Source organism: Oncorhynchus clarkii, unplaced genomic scaffold (genome assembly GCF_045791955.1).
Source record: "Oncorhynchus clarkii lewisi isolate Uvic-CL-2024 unplaced genomic scaffold, UVic_Ocla_1.0 unplaced_contig_110_pilon_pilon, whole genome shotgun sequence".
Lineage (NCBI taxonomy): Eukaryota > Metazoa > Chordata > Actinopteri > Salmoniformes > Salmonidae > Oncorhynchus > Oncorhynchus clarkii.
The window spans coordinates 38,101-57,943 of NW_027258026.1; the positions used below are offsets into that span (position 1 = coordinate 38,101).

The 19,843-nt window shown below is 43.2% G+C and overlaps 2 protein-coding genes across 2 annotated transcripts in view; one reads left to right on the plus strand and one right to left on the minus strand.

The window, feature by feature from the left end:
• Positions 1 to 421: 421 nt before the first annotated feature.
• On the plus strand, positions 422 to 2,781 carry LOC139394562 (uncharacterized). Its single transcript, XM_071142658.1, has 5 exons — positions 422 to 802; positions 956 to 1,407; positions 1,501 to 1,822; positions 2,132 to 2,616; positions 2,757 to 2,781. Exons 1-5 carry the CDS (start codon positions 575 to 577, stop codon positions 2,779 to 2,781), a joined length of 1,512 nt encoding a protein of 503 aa, XP_070998759.1. The 5' UTR covers positions 422 to 574.
• An 11,163-nt stretch (positions 2,782 to 13,944) lies between these two features.
• The window catches only part of LOC139394563 (zinc finger protein 420-like), a 29,441-nt gene continuing 23,542 nt past the window's right edge, over positions 13,945 to 19,843 (minus strand). The window contains exons 5-6 of the mRNA XM_071142659.1: positions 17,981 to 18,422; positions 13,945 to 14,990 (exon numbers count right to left, since the gene is read on the minus strand). Coding sequence (XP_070998760.1) covers positions 13,945 to 14,990; positions 17,981 to 18,422 — 1,488 coding nt within the window. The remainder of the gene's footprint in view (positions 14,991 to 17,980; positions 18,423 to 19,843) is intronic.

Consider the following 19,843-nt stretch of genomic DNA (forward strand, 5'->3'; position numbering starts at 1 on the left):
CGAACCCGTCTAAAGATCTTTATTGGTGCGTCTCTGTTGTCTAGCAAGGATATCTATGTAGCTGTCATCCAGTATGTAGCTGTCATCCATGTATGTAACTGTCATCCATGTATGTAGCTGTCATCCAGTATGTAGCTGTCATCCAGTATGTAGCTGTCATCCTGTATGTAGCTGTCATCCTGCATGCAGCTGTCATCCTGCATGTAGCTGTCATCCTCCATGTAGCTGTCATCCTCCATGTAGCTGTCATCCTGTATGTAGCTGTCATCCAGTATGTAGCTGTCATCCTGTATGTAGCTGTCATCCTGTATGTAGCTGTCATCCTTTATATAGCTGTCATCCTCCATGTAGCTGTCATCCAGTATGTAGCTGTCATCCATGTATGTAGCGTAATCATGAGTTTCTCTTTTCCATTTTCATCACTGATTTCATTTGTTTTACTCTAAAACTTGACCAACGCTCATTTCATTCTTTTGTCACATCGTATCAATGATTGATGTTGATGTGGGCATGTTGGAATGTGCAATTAATTTAATCAATGTAATCTAAATTTGTGATATGTCTTCATTCATGCATGCATTTATTTATTTTATTTATTCATTCAACTTATTTCTGTGTCACTGCAAAAGCCGTAGCCCTGCAGCTCCCCCCATCGCTCCCTCGGTCTCCAACTGACCAAGTCCCGACCCCGGTTCCTGCCCCGGATCCTGCCCCGGTTCCTGCCCTACTGGGGTGGAGCGAAGAGGAGGATTTGCCCCGGCAGTCCTTCCTGCCTCCAAGGCCCGCCTCCGAAAGTGCTGAGGTAAATTCATCGACTGCACTGACACCACACAGTTAAGATAGTAAACAGTATGCCATTCTGCCCAGTTGTCTTGTCTCCTGCGTCCTCTCTCCCTGTCCGTTTCTCTGAAACATCACCATCCTTTCTCCCCCGTCACTCTCTCCTCTCACTCAGCTGCTGCTTCCAGAGAGTTGGCGTTCATCTCTCACCAAGGAGCAGCAGCGGTGGATCGGCCGCACGCTGTTCACCAGGAACAGCTTTGGGAGGTCGACACTCGCCACTGACCTGGTCACGTGGTGGACGCCTCCCCAACCGCGGCCGATCTACAATCATCCGCCCGCATCCCCCGAGCCCTTCTTCGCATGTCAGCTGTTCCTTTGGATGCCCGTACGTATATGGGCATACAGGCTGGCATGCCCCCAGTCTGGGTGCAGAGGCACACTCTGTGAGGCTGGGCTCTACAAGACCATCCGGAGGGTCTTGGACATCGACCGCTGGTATCTCATGGCCACTGAGTACCTGGAATGCGGTCGGTGTAAGAAGAAGGTCGCGGCGTGGTCACGGGACCTTGTCAGTCAGCTGGACGCTAGGCATCGCTGCCAGTTTCCAGCAATATTGACATACAAGTAAGTTCACACAAATTTTGTTAGTTAGTAATGAAGTCAAATTAATTGCATGTCATTCATATGATTTATCTCTCTCTTTCTCTCTCCTCTTAGGCTGTCCTGTGACCTGCGGGTTGTGAGGATGCTGAGGTCGCGCCCTTTGGGGAACAGTGCGTCACAGACCTACAGAAAGCTGTGTGAAAGTCACAGCGAGTCCTGGATGCGGAGTTGTATACGGTACCTCGGGGAGTGCGAGCAGTTTCTGGCCTTGGGCACTGGGCGGCAGTTCACCGATCCGCCGGAGATGCCCCCGGTGCCCTCACCCGTCTTGCTGCTGACGGTCTACAGCCGTGACGTGCAGTCGCGGCTGGACGAGGTGAAGGCCAGGGTCACCTCCATCTTTGGGTCCATCTTAAAGATGGACTCTACCAAGAAGGTGAGTTTTCACTTAAAAATGTAGAGATAAGTCATGTCTGGTTTTGTATATCTATATTTACATTTAATTTTTTTATTTTACCTTTATTTAACTAGGCAAGTCAGTTAAGAACAAATTCTTATTTTCAATGACAGCCTAGGAACAGTGGGTTAACTGCCTGTTCAGGGGCAGAACGACAGATTTGTACCTTGTCAGCTTGGGGGTTTGAACTTGCAACCTTCCGGTTACTAGTCCAACACTCTGACCACTAGGCTACCCTGCCGCCCCAACAATGTCTTTACCTTTCTGTCTTTGTGTGTCTGTCTCCAGGTGACTAAAAAACTTGCGGGTACCGCTGCAGACACAGCCGCCTGGGTTACCAACGTCGGTAACGAGCATGGGCAGGTCCTCGTCAGTGTCCTCACTGCCGGTGAGGGCGAGGGCCTGCTCCCCATGGCGGCTGGTCTCATGGAGCGGTACCGGCTCGCCGGGATTGCGCCCCCCCAGCTCATGTACGTGGACCGAGACTGCTGCTCCAGCTTCGGCGGATCAAAGACAGCTGCCATGTACAATGAGTGGTACCAGCTGGTGGTTCGGCTGGACGTCTGGCACCTGATGCGGCGGTTCGCGTCAGGTGTCACCACTGAGAGCCTTCCGGAAGAGGCAGTCGCCGTCGAGCAGCTCGACGAGGAGGACGAGGGCTTTCAGGAGGAGGATGTGGACCCGACAGTCCACATCCCTCATGTCCCTCCTATGAGCGGCCCGTCCTCCAGCTCAGCGGCACCTCTGTCAGGGGAACCCGCTGACGCACCCAGGTCTGGGCCAACCAGTCCCACCGCCCCTGAAGACGGAACCTCTCCTGAGGCCCCTGAAGACGGAACCTCTCCTGAGGCCCCTGAAGACGGAACCTCTCCTGAGGCCCCTGAAGACGGAACCTCTCCTGAGGCCCCTGAAGACGGAACCTCTCCGGAGGCCCCTGAAGATGGAACCTCTCCTGAGGCCCCTGGTCGACACGGTTCTCCTCACCCTGACCACTCCTCTGATTCAGAGGTAATTATAATTGACCTTTTTGTGTTGTTAAAAAGAAAAATGTTATTGCAACCTCTGAAATAAGGAATTGAGACAAACTCAAGACACGTTTTGGGTGTTTAATACGGCAGGAAGGAGATGGCGCTTCACTGTCGGCGTCGTACAGTGTTTAATAACACCACGGATCAGCCAATCAGCTTAATACCACGGATCAGCCAATCAGCTTAATACCACGGATCAGCCAATCAGCTTAATACCACGGATCAGCCAATCAGCTTAATACCACGGATCAGCCAATCAGCTTAATACCACGGATCAGCCAATCAGCTTAATACCACGGATCAGCCAATCAGCTTAATACCACGGATCAGCCAATCAGCTTAATACCACGGATCAGCCAATCAGCTTAATACCACGGATCAGCCAATCAGCTGAGTGCATCCACTTAGAAAGCTCACAGCACGTCTTATACTCTTCCCTTGTAGACGTCACCTCCCCAGCTTTACATTCTATGACCCCAACGTCTTTCCCTCGGTGGAATGTCCTCGGCTCTTTGTTTAGCGAACCATCTTCTGGACCCTGGTCTCTGATCCTAGGCAATTTCCTCTTATCTGATTGGGTCATGGTTTCTAAATGAGCATACACACCGTTTTCATGGCCTAAACGCCATTAAAACTACTCACAGTGATCATTCACTAAACAGGTAAACAAAACAAACTACAGTTTAACTTGACACACGGTACATTTAAACAGATTCCATCAGTTACACGATATAAAATAACATCTCCTCTTTCCTTTTGTAGAAGAATCTTATGTGTTACCCCTAAATGTGTGTGACATCGTCCTCATCGATTCTTCCATGTCTCTTTATCTTCAGGGGGAGACGAAAGGCCCTGATAGACTGCCGGGCTACCAGCACGTCTGTCGGCTTGCCAGGGCCTTGGTGGGGGTGAGGAACCGTCAGGGGCTGTCGGACCGCAGGGTAGACGGTCTGGTGGCGCTGTGGCTGGCGCTGCCGGACTTAGACAAGCAGCGCTTGATCTACCCTGCCCGGCACCAGGAGAGGATCGTTCAGGGGCGGTTCAAGGCAACGAAGGGGAAGTCGTCCATTGTCCTAGGAAAAGACTCAGCGTCACCGCTCAGCCCCTCCCTGCAGCCCAGCCCCTCCGTGCAGCCAAGCCCCGCCCCTCCCTGCAGCCCCACCCCTCCCTGCAGCCCAGCCCCTCCCTGCAGCCAAGCCCCTCCCTCCACTACCAGCGGGAGGGAATCCAGGCACTCTTCCCTTTCCCTACGCCGCCCCCACCAGTCCCACGCCAGACCACCCAGCAAGGAGGGCCCGCCCACGCGCCCATTCTGCCAGCCCACCTGGAGCAACAATCCCCCGCACTTCCCGGCCCCTCCCAAACCCTGCAAGCCCAAGGACCACAGACGGGCTCCTCTTTACCTCCTCCGGTGCCAAGGACAACGGCTTGGAGGAGGAAGAGGATGGCGGAGGACAAAGAGGAGGGGACATCTGGGAAGAGAAGGCAACGCGAGCAGTACGTCTGCTCCAAATGTGGGTTGCCGAAGCGGCGGGAGACGGGGCCCAGCCGCTTCGGCGGCGTGGGGTTCTGCTCTGTTGCTGCGGGGGGTAAGACCGTGGCCCAGTGGCTGGAGGAAATGAAGTACGCTAAGGGGAGAAGTGAAGGACGCTAAGGGGAGAAGTGAAGGACACTAAGGGGAGAGGTGAAGGACACTAAGGGGAGAGGTGAAGGACACTAAGGGGAGAGGTGAAGGACACTAAGGGGAGAGGTGAAGGACACTAAGGGGAGAGGTGAAGGACACTAAGGGGAGAGGTGAAGGACACTAAGGGGAGAGGTGAAGGACACTAAGGGGAGAGGTGAAGGACACTAAGGGGAGAGGTGAAGGACACTAAGGGGAGAGGTGAAGGACACTAAGGGGAGAGGTGAAGGACACTAAGGGGAGAGGTGAAGGACACTAAGGGGAGAGGTGAAGGACACTGAGGGGAGAGGTGAAGGACACTGAGGGGAGAGGTGAAGGACACTGAGGGGAGAGGTGAAGGACACTGAGGGGAGAGGTGAAGGACACTGAGGGGAGAGGTGAAGGACACTGAGGGGAGAGGTGAAGGACACTAAGTGGAGAGGTGAAGGACACTAAGTGGAGAGGTGAAGGACACTAAGTGGAGAGGTGAAGGACACTAAGTGGAGAGGTGAAGGACACTAAGTGGAGAGGTGAAGGACACTAAGTGGAGAGGTGAAGGACACTAAGTGGAGAGGTGAAGGACACTAAGTGGAGAGGTGAAGGACACTAAGTGGAGAGGTGAAGAACACTAAGGGGAGAGGTGACACTAAGGGGAGAGGTAAAGGACACTAGAGGGAGAGGTGAAGGACACTAAGGGGAGAGGTGAAGGACACTAAGGGGAGAGGTGAAGGACACTAAGGGGAGAGGTGAAGGACACTAAGGGGAGAGGTGAAGGACACTAAGGGGAGAGGTGAAGGACACTAGGGGGAGAGGTGAAGGACACTAAGGGGAGAGGTGAAGGACACTAAGGGGAGAGGTGAAGGACACTAAGGGGAGAGGTGAAGGACACTAAGGGGAGAGGTGAAGGACACTAGGGGAGAGGTGAAGGACACTAAGGGGAGAGGTGAAGGACACTAAGGGGAGAGGTGAAGGACACTGAGCCACTGGTTGTGATGGTCGGATGTTTCTATTGTAAATAGTTCAGTTCCCCTCTACCTGGACCGAGACCTTGAACACGGTGTAGAGGCTTGTGTGTGTTGAGGACCCTCAGAGCTATATTGTCTGTAGTTTATAAGACCTACTGGTAGGGTAACCCATGGTAGGCGGGTCTGAGGCGAGACACCAGACTAACGTCGGTCCGTTCCCAAGCAACATGCACATTTTATGAGTACTCTGTCGGAACCGGCCGCGACCGGGAGGTCCGTGGGGCGACGCACAATTGGCCTAGCGTCGTCCGGGTTAGGGAGGGTTTGGCCAGTAGGATTGTCTGGGCCGGGCGCAGTGCGCGCTAACCAAGGTTGCCAGGTGCACGGTGTATCCTCCGACACATTGGTGCGGCTGTCTTCCGGGTTGGATGCGCGCTGTGTTAAGAAGCAGTGCGGCTTTGGTTGGGTTGTGCATCGGAGGACGCATGACTTTCGACCTTCGTCTCTCCCGAGCCCGTACGGGAGTTGTAGCGATGAGACAAGATAGTAGCTACTACAACAATTGGATACCACGAAAAAGGAGTAAAATTTAAAAAATAATAATAATAATACATGAATAACTTACTTTTAAAAAAATATATTTATTTTTGAACATGTCCACAGGTCGGTGGCCCAGATGCACTTTCTTCAAACTGCTCTTGATGGTGTAACGCCAATCGATCAATGCTCCAGGCGCCCTATCACCGCACATGTTATACATCCACCTGACGGTTAGAAGAAATAGAGCCTGTGTGCATGCTAATGTCCCGTGTACTAAGGTCGAACACACACACACACACACACAATACATTAGAGCAACGATGGTGTGTTATTTTGTGTATAGAGATGGCTGACATTATAATTTAATGTTTATTGGATTTACATTGCTATAATTACCTTCCATTTTCATCCTGTTTCCCTATGTATACTCTGGTTCATCATTAAAACTCCTAGACTGGGCTTCTGTTTTCATCATCACTGTTTTTGACCTGATGCTCAAAGCACATGGCTACTGAATATGCATTGTTGACATGTTCCCAGCCGACTCCTCCTCTCACGCAGCAAAACCCGCCCCCATTTCCCCCTCTTCCTGACTGAGAAGAACGGGTCCTCTTGTCACCCAGCAAAACTCCGCCCCCATTTCCCCCTCTTCCTGACTGAGAAGAACGGGTCCTCTTGTCACCCAGCAAAACTCCGCCCCCATTTCCCCCTCTTCCTGACTGAGAAGAACGGGTCCTCTTGTCACCCAGCAAAACTCCGCCCCCATTTCCCCCTCTTCCTGACTGAGAAGAACGGGCAATTTCTTTGTGTGATCCTTTCACGCATTCCTCTCTATTCCAATTGTCCAAATTGTTCCATTACTCCTCTCCTCCAATCAGATGCTTCAGCTTGTTCCAATTCAGAGAAAGAGAGCAAAAAACCTGCCAATGAAGAGCCTAGCTTGTTCCAATTGGTTTTAAGCCAATCATGTACCTTCCGAAATTTTCGGAACGTCACTTCATCACAAAATATATATATATATATTTTTGGAGGTGGGGCAGCCTTTGATAATACCCGGTAAGTGTACGCTCAGCCATTGATAATACCCGGTAAGTGTACGCTCAGCCATTGATAATACCCGGTAAGTGTACGCTCAGCCATTGATAATACCCGGTAAGTGTACGCTCAGCCATTGATAATACCCGGTAAGTGTACGCTCAGCCATTGATAATACCCGGTAAGTGTATGCTCAGCCATTGATGATACCCGGTAAGTGTACGCTCAGCCATTGATGATACCCGGTGAGTGTATGCTCAGCCATTGATAATACCCGGTAAGTGTATGCTCAGCCATTGATAATACCCGGTAAGTGTATGCTCAGCCATTGATAATACCCGGTAAGTGTATGCTCAGCCATTGATAATACCCGGTAAGTGTATGCTCAGCCATTGATAATACCCGGTAAGTGTACGCTCAGCCATTGATAATACCCGGTGAGTGTATGCTCAGCCATTGATAATACCCGGTGAGTGTATGCTCAGCCATTGATGATACCCGGTGAGTGTATGCTCAGCCATTGATAATACCCGGTGAGTGTATGCTCAGCCATTGATGATACCCGGTAAGTGTACGCTCAGCCATTGATAATATCCGGTAAGTGTACGCTCAGCCATTGATGATACCCGGTAAGTGTACGCTCAGCCATTGATAATACCCGGTAAGTGTACGCTCAGCCATTGATGATACCCGGTAAGTGTACGCTCAGCCATTGATAATACCCGGTAAGTGTATGCTCAGCCATTGATAATACCCGGTAAGTGTACGCTCAGCCATTGATAATACCCGGTAAGTGTACGCTCAGCCATTGATGATACCCGGTGAGTGTATGCTCAGCCATTGATAATACCCGGTGAGTGTACGCTCAGCCATTGATGATACCCGGTAAGTGTACGCTCAGCCATTGATAATACCCGGTAAGTGTACGCTCAGCCATTGATGATACCCGGTAAGTGTACGCTCAGCCATTGATAATACCCGGTAAGTGTACGCTCAGCCATTGATAATACCCGGTAAGTGTACGCTCAGCCATTGATGATACCCGGTAAGTGTACGCTCAGCCATTGATAATACCCGGTAAGTGTACGCTCAGCCATTGATAATACCCGGTAAGTGTACGCTCAGCCATTGATAATACCCGGTAAGTGTACGCTCAGCCATTGATAATACCCGGTAAGTGTACGCTCAGCCATTGATAATACCCGGTAAGTGTAAGCTCAGCCATTGATAAAACCCGGTGAGTGTATGAGGGGAAATGTGCTTCATTTGCAAAGAATGTAACATCGACGACTAAATGTTGATGAAATATGACAATAACAAAAACCCCACCAACCGACACACTATAAACGGCCGCATTCACAACTACGTCCTTAAGCAAAGGCTTAAGCAGAGAATGCTGGGTAGCCTACATAATAAAACATACTGTAACGTTGTGATTTTAAAAACATCTTGAATCCTATGTGAAAATGTATAATTTGTTTTAATGTTAGGGAACAGCTGTGAAAAGCAGTTTATTTGTGACATTTAAACTGTATGTGTAGATGTAGAACTGACCTAGACAGGACATATATCATATCCCATATAACCTCTGATTCAATATTCTACCCTATCACCGACCTAGACAGGACATACAGTGCCTTGCGAAAATATTCGGCCCCCTTGAACTTTGCGACCTTTTGCCACATTTCAGGCTTCAAACATAAAGATATAAAACTGTATTTTTTTGTGAAGAATCAACAACAAGTGGGACACAATCATGAAGTGGAACGACATTTATTGGATATTTCAAACTTTTTCAACAAATCAAAAACTGAAAATATGGGCGTGCAAAATTATTCAGCCCCTTTACTTTCAGTGCAGCAAACTCTCTCCAGAAGTTCAGTGAGGATCTCTGAATGATCCAATGTTGACCTAAATGACTAATGATGATAAATACAATCCACCTGTGTGTAATCAAGTCTCCGTATAAATGCACCTGCACTGTGATAGTCTCAGAGGTCCGTTAAAAGCGCAGAGAGCATCATGAAGAACAAGGAACACACCAGGCAGGTCCGAGATACTGTTGTGAAGAAGTTTAAAGCCGGATTTGGATACAAAAAGATTTCCCAAGCTTTAAACATCCCAAGGAGCACTGTGCAAGCGATAATATTGAAATGGAAGGAGTATCAGACCACTGCAAATCTACCAAGACCTGGCCGTCCCTCTAAACTTTCAGCTCATACAAGGAGAAGACTGATCAGAGATGCAGCCAAGAGGCCCATGATCACTCTGGATGAACTGCAGAGATCTACAGCTGAGGTGGGAGACTCTGTCCATAGGACAACAATCAGTCGTATATTGCACAAATCTGGCCTTTATGGAAGAGTGGCAAGAAGAAAGCCATTTCTTAAAGATATCCATAAAAAGTGTTGTTTAAAGTTTGCCACAAGCCACCTGGGAGACACACCAAACATGTGGAAGAAGGTGCTCTGGTCAGATGAAACCAAAATTGAACTTTTTGGCAACAATGCAAAACGTTATGTTTGGCGTAAAAGCAACACAGCTGAACACACCATCCCCACTGTCAAACATGGTGGTGGCAGCATCATGGTTTGGGCCTGCTTTTCTTCAGCAGGGACAGGGAAGATGGTTAAAATTGATGGGAAGATGGATGGAGCCAAATACAGGACCATTCTGGAAGAAAACCTGATGGAGTCTGCAAAAGACTTGAGACTGGGACGGAGATTTGTCTTCCAACAAGACAATGATCCAAAACATAAAGCAAAATCTACAATGGAATGGTTCAAAAATAAACATATCCAGGTGTTAGAATGGCCAAGTCAAAGTCCAGACCTGAATCCAATCGAGAATCTGTGGAAAGAACTGAAAACTGCTGTTCACAAATGCTCTCCATCCAACCTCACTGAGCTCGAGCTGTTTTGCAAGGAGGAATGGGAAAAAAATGTCAGTCTCTCGATGTGCAAAACTGATAGAGACATACCCCAAGCGACTTACAGCTGTAATCGCAGCAAAAGGTGGCGCTACAAAGTATTAACTTAAGGGGGCTGAATAATTTTGCACGCCCAATTTTTCAGTTTTTGATTTGTTAAAAAAGTTTGAAATATCCAATAAATGTCGTTCCACTTCATGATTGTGTCCCACTTGTTGTTGATTCTTCACAAAAAAATACAGTTTTATATCTTTATGTTTGAAGCCTGAAATGTGGCAAAAGGTCGCAAAGTTCAAGGGGGCCGAATACTTTCGCAAGGCACTGTATATCATATCCCATATCACCTCTGATTCAATATTCTACCCTATCACCGACCTGGACAGGACATATATATCACCTCTGATTCAATATTCTACCCTATCACCGACCTAGACAGGACATATATCATATCCCATATCACCTCTGATTCAATATTCTACCCTATCACCGAACTAGACAGGACATATATCCCATATCACCTCTGATTCAATATTCTACCCTATCACCGATCTAGACAGGACATATATCATATCCCATATCACCTCTGATTCAATATTCTACCCTATCACCGACCTGGACAGGACATATATCATATCCCATATCACCTCTGATTCAATATTCTACCCTATCACCGACCTGGACAGGACATATATCATCTCACCTCTGAGTCAATATTCTACCCTATCACTGACCTAGACAGGACATATATCATATCACCTCTGATTCAATATTCTACCCTATCACCGACCTAGACAGGACATATATCATATCCCATATCACCTCTGATTCAATATTCTACCCTATCACCGACCTAGACAGGACATATATCATATCCCATATCACCTCTGATTCAATATTCTACCCTATCACCGACCTAGACAGGACATATATCATATCCCATATCACCCCTGATTCAGATGCTAGAACAGTAAGACAGAAAAGGTTCACTAAAAAAGGCAATATTCTCCCTACCAGCCTTCTGTGTGAATATTCTAGTGGTGGTTTCTGAGGGTCTGAAGGTCAGTTGGAACCCAACCATGACCAGAACCATCATTAGGGTTAGTAGTATGGTTAGGGTTATTTAAGGTTAGGGTTAGGCATTAGGGTTAACGGTGTGGTTAGGGTTAGGCATTAGGGTTAGTAGTATGGTTAGGGTTATTTAAGGTTAGGATTAGGCATTAGGGTTAACAGTGTGGTTAAGGTTAGGGTTAGGCATTAGGGTTAACGGTGTGGTTATGGTTAGGGTTAGGCATTAGGGTTAACGGTGTGGTTAAGGTTAGGGTTAGGCATTAGGGTTAGCAGTATGGTTAAGGTTAGGGTTAGGCATTAGGGTTAGCAGTGTGGTTAAGGTTAGGGTTAGGCATTAGGGTTAGCAGTATGGTTAAGGTTAAGGTTATTTAAGGTAAGGGTTAGTTAGCCATTAGGGTTAGCAGTGTGGTAAAGGTTAGGGTTATTTAAGGTAAAGTCCGGGACAAGGTAGGCATTAGGGTTAGCAGTTAGCCATTAGGGTTAGCAGTTAGCCATTAGGGTTAGCAGTTAGCCATTAGGGTTAGCAGTGTGGTAAAGGTTATAGATTTTATGACTGTGGTACTAAGTTGAACCTCTTGAGGAGAAAGGAATCTAAAAGTAATCAGATTACATTACTGAGTTTGGGGAATCCAATAGTTACGTAACTAACAGATTACATTTAAAAAGTAACTTACCCAACCCTGGATACAGTATAAAGGTCTCTCCATAGGTGGGAGATGATCAACACTCTCTTTATATTACTGACTTGTTGAATGATTGATCCATCCCTCCTCAGCCTTCCTCTCCTCTGAAGACCCAGTGAGGATGGAGCTCAGTCAGAGAGCTGTTGAGGGACTGGTTAGGAAGGACACTTCTACAGCCAGAGAGGTGAGAGGTCACACAATTCTCCTGTCTTATCTGGTGTCCTGTGTGAACTTAAGTATGCTCCCTCTAATTCTTCCATCTCTCTTTCGGAGGACCTGAGCCCTAGGACCATATGTTGGGACTATCTGGCCTGATAACTCCTGGCTGTCCCCAGTCCACCTTGATGTGCTGCTGATCCAGTTTCAACTGTTCTTCCTGCGGCTATGACCTGTTCACAGGACGTGCTACCCTGTCCCAGGACCTGCTGTTTGATCCATTTGTTTGTTTCAGTTTTCAGCAGTAGAATCCTTTGACGTTTTGTACAAAATGTACTGGATTGGTTGAAATGTGATAATAAACGTACATAACATGCACCATTTTGACATAGTGGAAGTTATACTGAGCTTATACTGTCTTTCATAGTAAGATCGACCAAGATATGTGTTACTCTCGCAAATATTTGTTCATTGGTTTTGCTAGTCTGTTGATTGGCCGGTCATTGGGTTAATTTGTATTGATTGGTCAGTCATTGGGTTCATTTGTTTTGATTGGTCAGTCATTGGGTTAATCTGTTTTGATTGGTCGGTCATTGGGTTAATTTGTATTGATTGGTCAGTCACTGGGTTCATTGTTTTACAATATGTTAAAATCAAATCAAACTTTATTTATATAGAACATTTCAGACATGGATTCAACACAATGGATTCACAGGAAAATGATAAAGCAATGAAAATAAAAACTGAAATATTTACTACACAACAAACAAAGAATAACAAAAACAATGAAAGACTAATGATGATTCTAAGGAAAGACCATTGATTAAAATAGTAAGAATAGGTTGTAATGACTCCTGGCACAAACTATAAGCTTGATTTACGACATTGTTAGTAAACAATATAATTATACGAAAATAAATTGTAAGTTAGTTGCATAAATAATTATGATTACTAAATGTTACATTACATTTATGTATTATTATCAAAACCGAATGTACATCCCTTTGGTCAATATGTTTTGGCAATAATTAATAAAGACAATTAGCAATTGAATGTTGTAAAGAAATACTGTGTGTGTAAATACTAGGAGCGATGCAAGATTGTTAATAAAATTGTTCATAAACTTCTAGAACGTTAAAATTAGGTTGATTCAGTGGAGTCGTTGAAACGATTCGAAAAATACGTTTTTTTCAACGTTCAACCAAAACAGAAAGTAGATTGGACGTCGGGCATAGTCTTCTTTTCAATGACACTAGGTGGGATAGCCCCAATGTCAAAACAGTTTTAACGTTTTATCGACACAAACATATTACTTGTATTTTTTTTAAACACCTTATTAACACAAACACCAAAAACACGTGTTTTGTCAATTAACAATAAATCACTGATATCTATTAGGGGGGAAATCAGATTGTTTCTTGCTGTTGAAACTAACGCAACTAAAAATGGAAATGGGAGATATCTTTTACCTCACTGGTTAGATAATCTGCAGAAAACAGTCAGCTACATGTTGGAGTGATGCATTTACATTTAGTGGTCCCTAAAACGAAGAGAAATGCAACACTTATTCGTCATCACTCATATCGATATCATTTGGAAATAAATTGCACGAGAGGGGGGAGAAGAGGTTGCACGTCCTGTTAAAACTAACAGCTCAAACACCACACAGAATCTGGGAATAATGTGTACATCCCTGGTTAGAGGACAATTTGTAGAAAACAGCTAGCTACATTTTGAAGTGTTGCATTTTCATTCAAGTGGGTCGCTAATGCAACACTTTTTTTGTTAAATCACATAAATAGGACTCTTTCAAAACCTGGATTTTTCCCCTGATGAGGCTAATATCCATATCATGCTGAAATCAATAGATCAGGGGACAAACATTTAGGCTTCTACATTGTGACATCATTAGAATTCTCCTACTCCTACTACAATGTTAAAATATTCTACATTGTGACATCATTAAAATACTCCTACTACAATGTTAAAATATTCTACATTGTGACATTATTTCATTGATATCATGAAACAACTCCTTCATGTATGTACTTTCTGATGTCTAATCAGAGCTCTTTTATCAGAGTATCTCTTCCCACATTGATCACAGCTATGAGGTTTCTCTCCTGTGTGTGTTCTCTGGTGTATAGTCAGATGGCTAGACGTAACAAAACTCTTTCCACATTGATCACAGCTGTAAGGTTTCTCTCCTGTGTGTATTCTCTGGTGTGATTGTAATGTATATAATTTTGAAAAGGTCTTCCCACAGTCAGAGCAGCCATAAGGTTTCTCTCCAGTGTGAATTCTCTGGTGTGATTGCAATGTAGATGATTTTGAAAAGCTCTTCCCACAGTCAGAGCAGCTATAAGGTTTATCTCCAGTGTGAATTCTCTGGTGTGTTTTCAGGCTGCTTGTATCATTAAAACTCTTCCCACACTGATCACAGTTATAAGGTTTTTCTCCAGTGTGAATTCTCTGGTGTGTTTTCAGGCTGTTTGTGTTATTACAACTCTTCCCACATTGAAAACAGCTATAAGGTTTTTCCCCAGTGTGAATTCTCTGGTGCACTTTCAGTGAATCTGATCTTGAGTAACTCTTTCCACAGTCAAAGCAGTGATGAGGTTTCTCTCCTGTGTGTGTTCTCTGGTGTGTAGTCAGATGGCTAGACGAAGAAAAACTCTTCCCACATTGATCACAGCTATGGGGTTTCTCTGCGGTGTGTGTTCTCTGGTGTGCTTTCAGATTACTTGATCTAGTAAAACTCTTCCCACATTGATCACAACTATAAGGTTTCTCTCCTGTGTGGATTCTCAAATGTTTTTTAAGGTCTGCTGAAGAGGTGAATCTCTTCCCACAGTCAGAGCAGCAGTGAGAATTGTCTCCAGTGTGAATTCTCTGGTGAAGTTGTAGTGAATCAGATCTTGAGTAACTCTTCCCACAGTCAGAGCAGTGGTGAGTTCTCTTCCCTGTGAGTCTCTGCCGGTGTTTTATCAGACGTTCTGATGTGGAGAGACTCTTCTCTGCTTCGTCAGCATCATGAGGTCGTTGAGGCTCCCCAGAGGACCCACGGTAGTCTCGTCTCTCTTCTGTGTGAACAACAAAGTCAGACAGATGGTTAAAGGCCCACAACAGCAGAAGTCAACTGTTTCTTTTCGCCCAAAAAATGTGATGCCCATGATGTTGTACAACAATTTACATCTGTAATGAATATTTAAATGCTTTGATAAACTTATTTGACAATTGTCTTAATATGAGTCAGTGATCAACAACAGTCGCATTGTCTTATTTTTTCACTTTTGTAGTAAAATTGATGATTCTAGGCTAGAATATAGGCACTTTTCTGTGTTAAAAAAGTAGTCCCTGCTAATACAGAAACCGTTAAGGATGAAGTAAATCTGCATGGAGCAACATTTTTTTGCCATCGTCTCAAATCAACTGGTTTATACTTTTTCAACCTGTAAAATGCTCTTTGGCTACTAGCTTGTCAAGGAGCGTTAGCATTCATAAGTTATTACAGTTGCTGAAACCCTAAGCAGACTTTTAGTCAGCAATATAGGCCCCTCCCTGCGAATGAGGAAGCTGCAAGTTATGAATATAATAATATAATAATATAATAATATAATAATAATAATATAATAATATAATAATATAATATAATAATAATAATATAATAATATAATAATATAATAATATTATAATATAATATAATAATATAATAATATAATATAATATAATAATATAATAATATAATAATATAATAATATAATAATATAATATAATAATATAATATAATAATATAATAATAATATAATAATATAATAATATAATAATATAATATAATAATATAATATAATAATATAATATAATAATATAATAATATAATATAATAATATAATATAATAATATAATATAATAATATAATAATATAATATAATAATATAATAATATAATATAATAATATAATAATAATATAATAATATAATATAATATAATAATATAATATAATATAATATAATATAATAATATAATATAATAATAATAATAATATAATATAATATAATAATATAATAATATAATATAATAATATAATAATATAATATAATAATATAATATAATAATATAATATAATAATATAATAATATAATATAATAATATAATAATATAATAATATAATAATATAATATAATAATATAATAATATAATATAATAATATAATATAATAATATAATATAATAATATAATATAATAATATAATATAATAATATAATAATATAATAATATAATAATATAATATAATAATATAATATAATAATATAATATAATAATATAATAATATAATAATATAATATAATAAGCTCTGGAGCAAAAATGGTGAGTGAAGATTTTATACTGAACAGAAACTATAAACGCAACATGCAACAATTTCAAAGATTTTTTCCCGAGTTAGAGTTCGTATAAGGAAATCATTAGGCCCTAATCTATGGATTTCACATGACTGGGAATACAGATATGCACAGATACCTTTAAAAAAAAAAAAAGGTAGTGGATCAGAAAATAAGTCAGTATCTGGTGTGACCACCATTTGCCTCATGCAGCGTGACACATCTCCTTTACATAGAGTTAATCAGGCTGTTGATTGTGGCCTGTGAAATGTTATCCCACTCCTCTTCAACGGCTGTGCGAATTTGCTGGATATTGGTGCGAACTAGAACACGATGTTGTACACGATCCACAACACTTTAGTAAGGAAACAGCATGCTAGGCCATGGAAGAACTGGGACATTTTCAGCGTCCAGGAATAGTGGTGATGGCAACGGATGAATGGCACGACTAAAGGCCTCAGGATCTCGTCTCGGTATCTCTGTGCATTCAAACTACCATCAATAAAATGCAATTGTGTTCATTTTCCGTAGCTTATGCCTGCCCATACTATAACCCCACAGCCACCATAAGGCACTCTGTTCACAACGTTGACATCAGCAAACCGCTTACTCACACGATGCCATACTCGAGGTCTGCAGTGTGAGGCCGGTTGGACGTACTGACAAATTCTTTAAAAAACATTGAAGGCGGCTTATGGTAGAGAAATTAACATTACATTTTCTGTAAAACAGCTCTGGTGGACATTCCTGCAGTCAGCATGCCAATTGCATGCTCCCTCAACTTCAGACATCTGTGGCATTGTGTTGTGTGACAAAATGGCACATTTTAGAGTGGCCAGTTATTGTCCCCAGCACAAGGTGCACCTGTGTAAGGATCATGTTGTTTAAACTGCAGTGAAAAGTGATAGAGATACATCAGGGTTTGTCAGACCATGAGACATCCTGAAAATCAGACTTCTCACAAAAACATCTGAACAGTTTTTAGCTACACAATAATATGATCCCTCTGTAGAAAGGTAAGTCTCTCACCAACACGTACATGTGGACATAATATGATCCCTCTGTAGAAAGGTAAGTCTCTCACCAACAGGTACATGTGGACCTGACAAGCCTGACAAGACTGGTTTGAAGGTAAAAGGTGAAATAAAACAGGGCTCAGGGCTGACATTTTGTTGCTGATTAAATCCCACATCAATCAATCTGCAGTTGAAACAATAACAAAGCTGTCATTCCGCCACTGTTTTGGTAATAAGATGAGGGATGGAGAAATGTAAGTAGTCTCAAATTCATAGACAAAAGCTTTTATAGCAACCTAGTGACCTCGTCACGATGTTCAGACATTATAAGGTGTTGACTTGACAGTCGCTCAAATTCATAGACAGACCTATGGATGCAAGGACTGACCATCCATGATATCAACATTATAGTTTTAACCATGTTGAGGATATACAGTGTTGATTTACATTGTTTCTAAACATTGGAGTAAAAAAATAAGCTTATTTTGGGTTCTGATGGGGTACAACAGTTGAACTAAGCTCATGAGGCGTGTGTTATATTCTTCAAGAATCCATGGCTATAAATAAATAATTTAAAAGTCCAAATATGGATGTAGCAACTACAGACTTCCCCTTTAACAACACAAATCAGTTCAACAACTGCAGAGTTTGTACCTCTGTTTTTAAGACAGTACTTACTAGTGTTAATCAGGGCCCGGTTTTCCAAAAGCATCTTATGACTAAGTTCATCATTAGAACTATTGGATGCCTTAAGATGGCTTTGGGAAACCGGGCCCAGATATCCAGTTTCCTCCTCTTCTTCTTCCTCCTTTTTCAGTGTGACAGCCATCTCCTCCTCCTCCTCTTTCACTCCATAAACTGCATCCTCTTTCTCTTCCTCCTCTTCTTTTACTGTAACATCCTCCTCCTCTTTCACTCTGAACGCGTCTTCCTCTTCTTTCACTGAAACGCCGTTCTCTTCTTCTTTAACAGTAACAGCCTCACCCTCTACTTGTTTTTGTATTGTACCATCCTTCTCTTCCTCCTCCTCTTTCACGAGAGCTTCTTTCTCCGTCCAGCAGACCTCCTCTTCTTTAACAGGAGGAGAGTAGCTTAGTGAACTCATGGTCGGAGATGTTAGCTAGCTAGGCTAGTGCTTAACAAGCCAGCTAGCTGACTAATAACAACGTAAATGTGACAGTAAATGGTATAACTAACGTTAGACGACAGAAATGTGTTTACAACACAGTGGCTAATATACCACAAAACGTCTAAGAGCTTTATTGGTGTGTCTCTGTTGTCTACAAGCTACCGAGGTGTCTGACTAGCTGTTGTTGCTGTTGAAAGACGAGTTCCGTCCATTACATTATACGTCACACCAGCAGCATCGCCTTAAATTCCCAGACCGCCATCTGCTGACTGGAGTGGGCAAGATATCACAGTGGGAACGCAGATGAGTAAAAACATTTAATTTTCGGACAAGTTACAAGTACAACTGAATGCATTCAACTGAAATATGTCCGCATTTAACCCTGAATCAAAGAGGTCGGGGGGTAGGAATCATGAGTTTTTACTCACCAATGTAACAACACAGTGTGGTTAAAGATGTAGTAAATTCATTGTAGTCACGATCTGGTTAACTATAAGTACAAACTTATTTTTGCGTTATTACATATTTATGAACTTATTTCCGGATATCGCCCCACAATGCATTATTTCTCAAGTTCACCTGAAAAAAGGTGAAATAAGTAAAAGAATACACTAAAATATGGATCTAGTCTGTGCTACCGAGTTCATACGCTTGAAGAGACGCTGTTTATAGCTGGAAGGGCCAAGATGGCTGCGCACCATAATTTATTTTTTATTAAAGTCGTTTCCAGTCATTCCTATCATTGGTTTTATCTGCTGAATGTATGAAGAACTTCCCTGTGACTGGAATGATAAATGGATCATTTATTTCCGCTACGTCGTGACAGGAAGAGAAAGGCCGTTCTATTGCTACGCAACAAGAGAGGAACGTGCTTATTAAAGACAACTGCCTTCGCCCCATATGCATAAAATCTCACACTTTCGACAACTATGAATTCCCCTGAATTACAATTACTGCTAGGGTCCTCAGACTCGGTGTTCGGGCCTGTAGGCTGGTCGGTGAGTTTGGTATCGCTCTCGACATGGTGTTCCTCAGTTTTTTGCCCAGCCATTTCTCGGTTATCCATGCTGACCAAAGCTTAGCCAACTAGCTATAATTATTCAGCGCGCCGCTTCCAAAAACATATCGAAGCTAGTAGCTACTAGCTAGCCTATTGTTAGCTGTAGCTGTCTGAAAAAGTGATCAACCTTTTCCCCTTTCTGTGAGAAAAAAAAACCCTCCCTGGGATCCAATGAGCTTCCTAAACAAGATAATGAATGCGGTACCTTATGACATTGCATGGCTAGGTGCCCAATCAGAATGCATTTTGGGATTTTAAGTACTAAATATTACATTATTACATCCCCCTACTTCACCGCTCCTTAGATTATGAGTTCTCACCTGGCATATAACATCTCTGTCCTGGTCTGCTC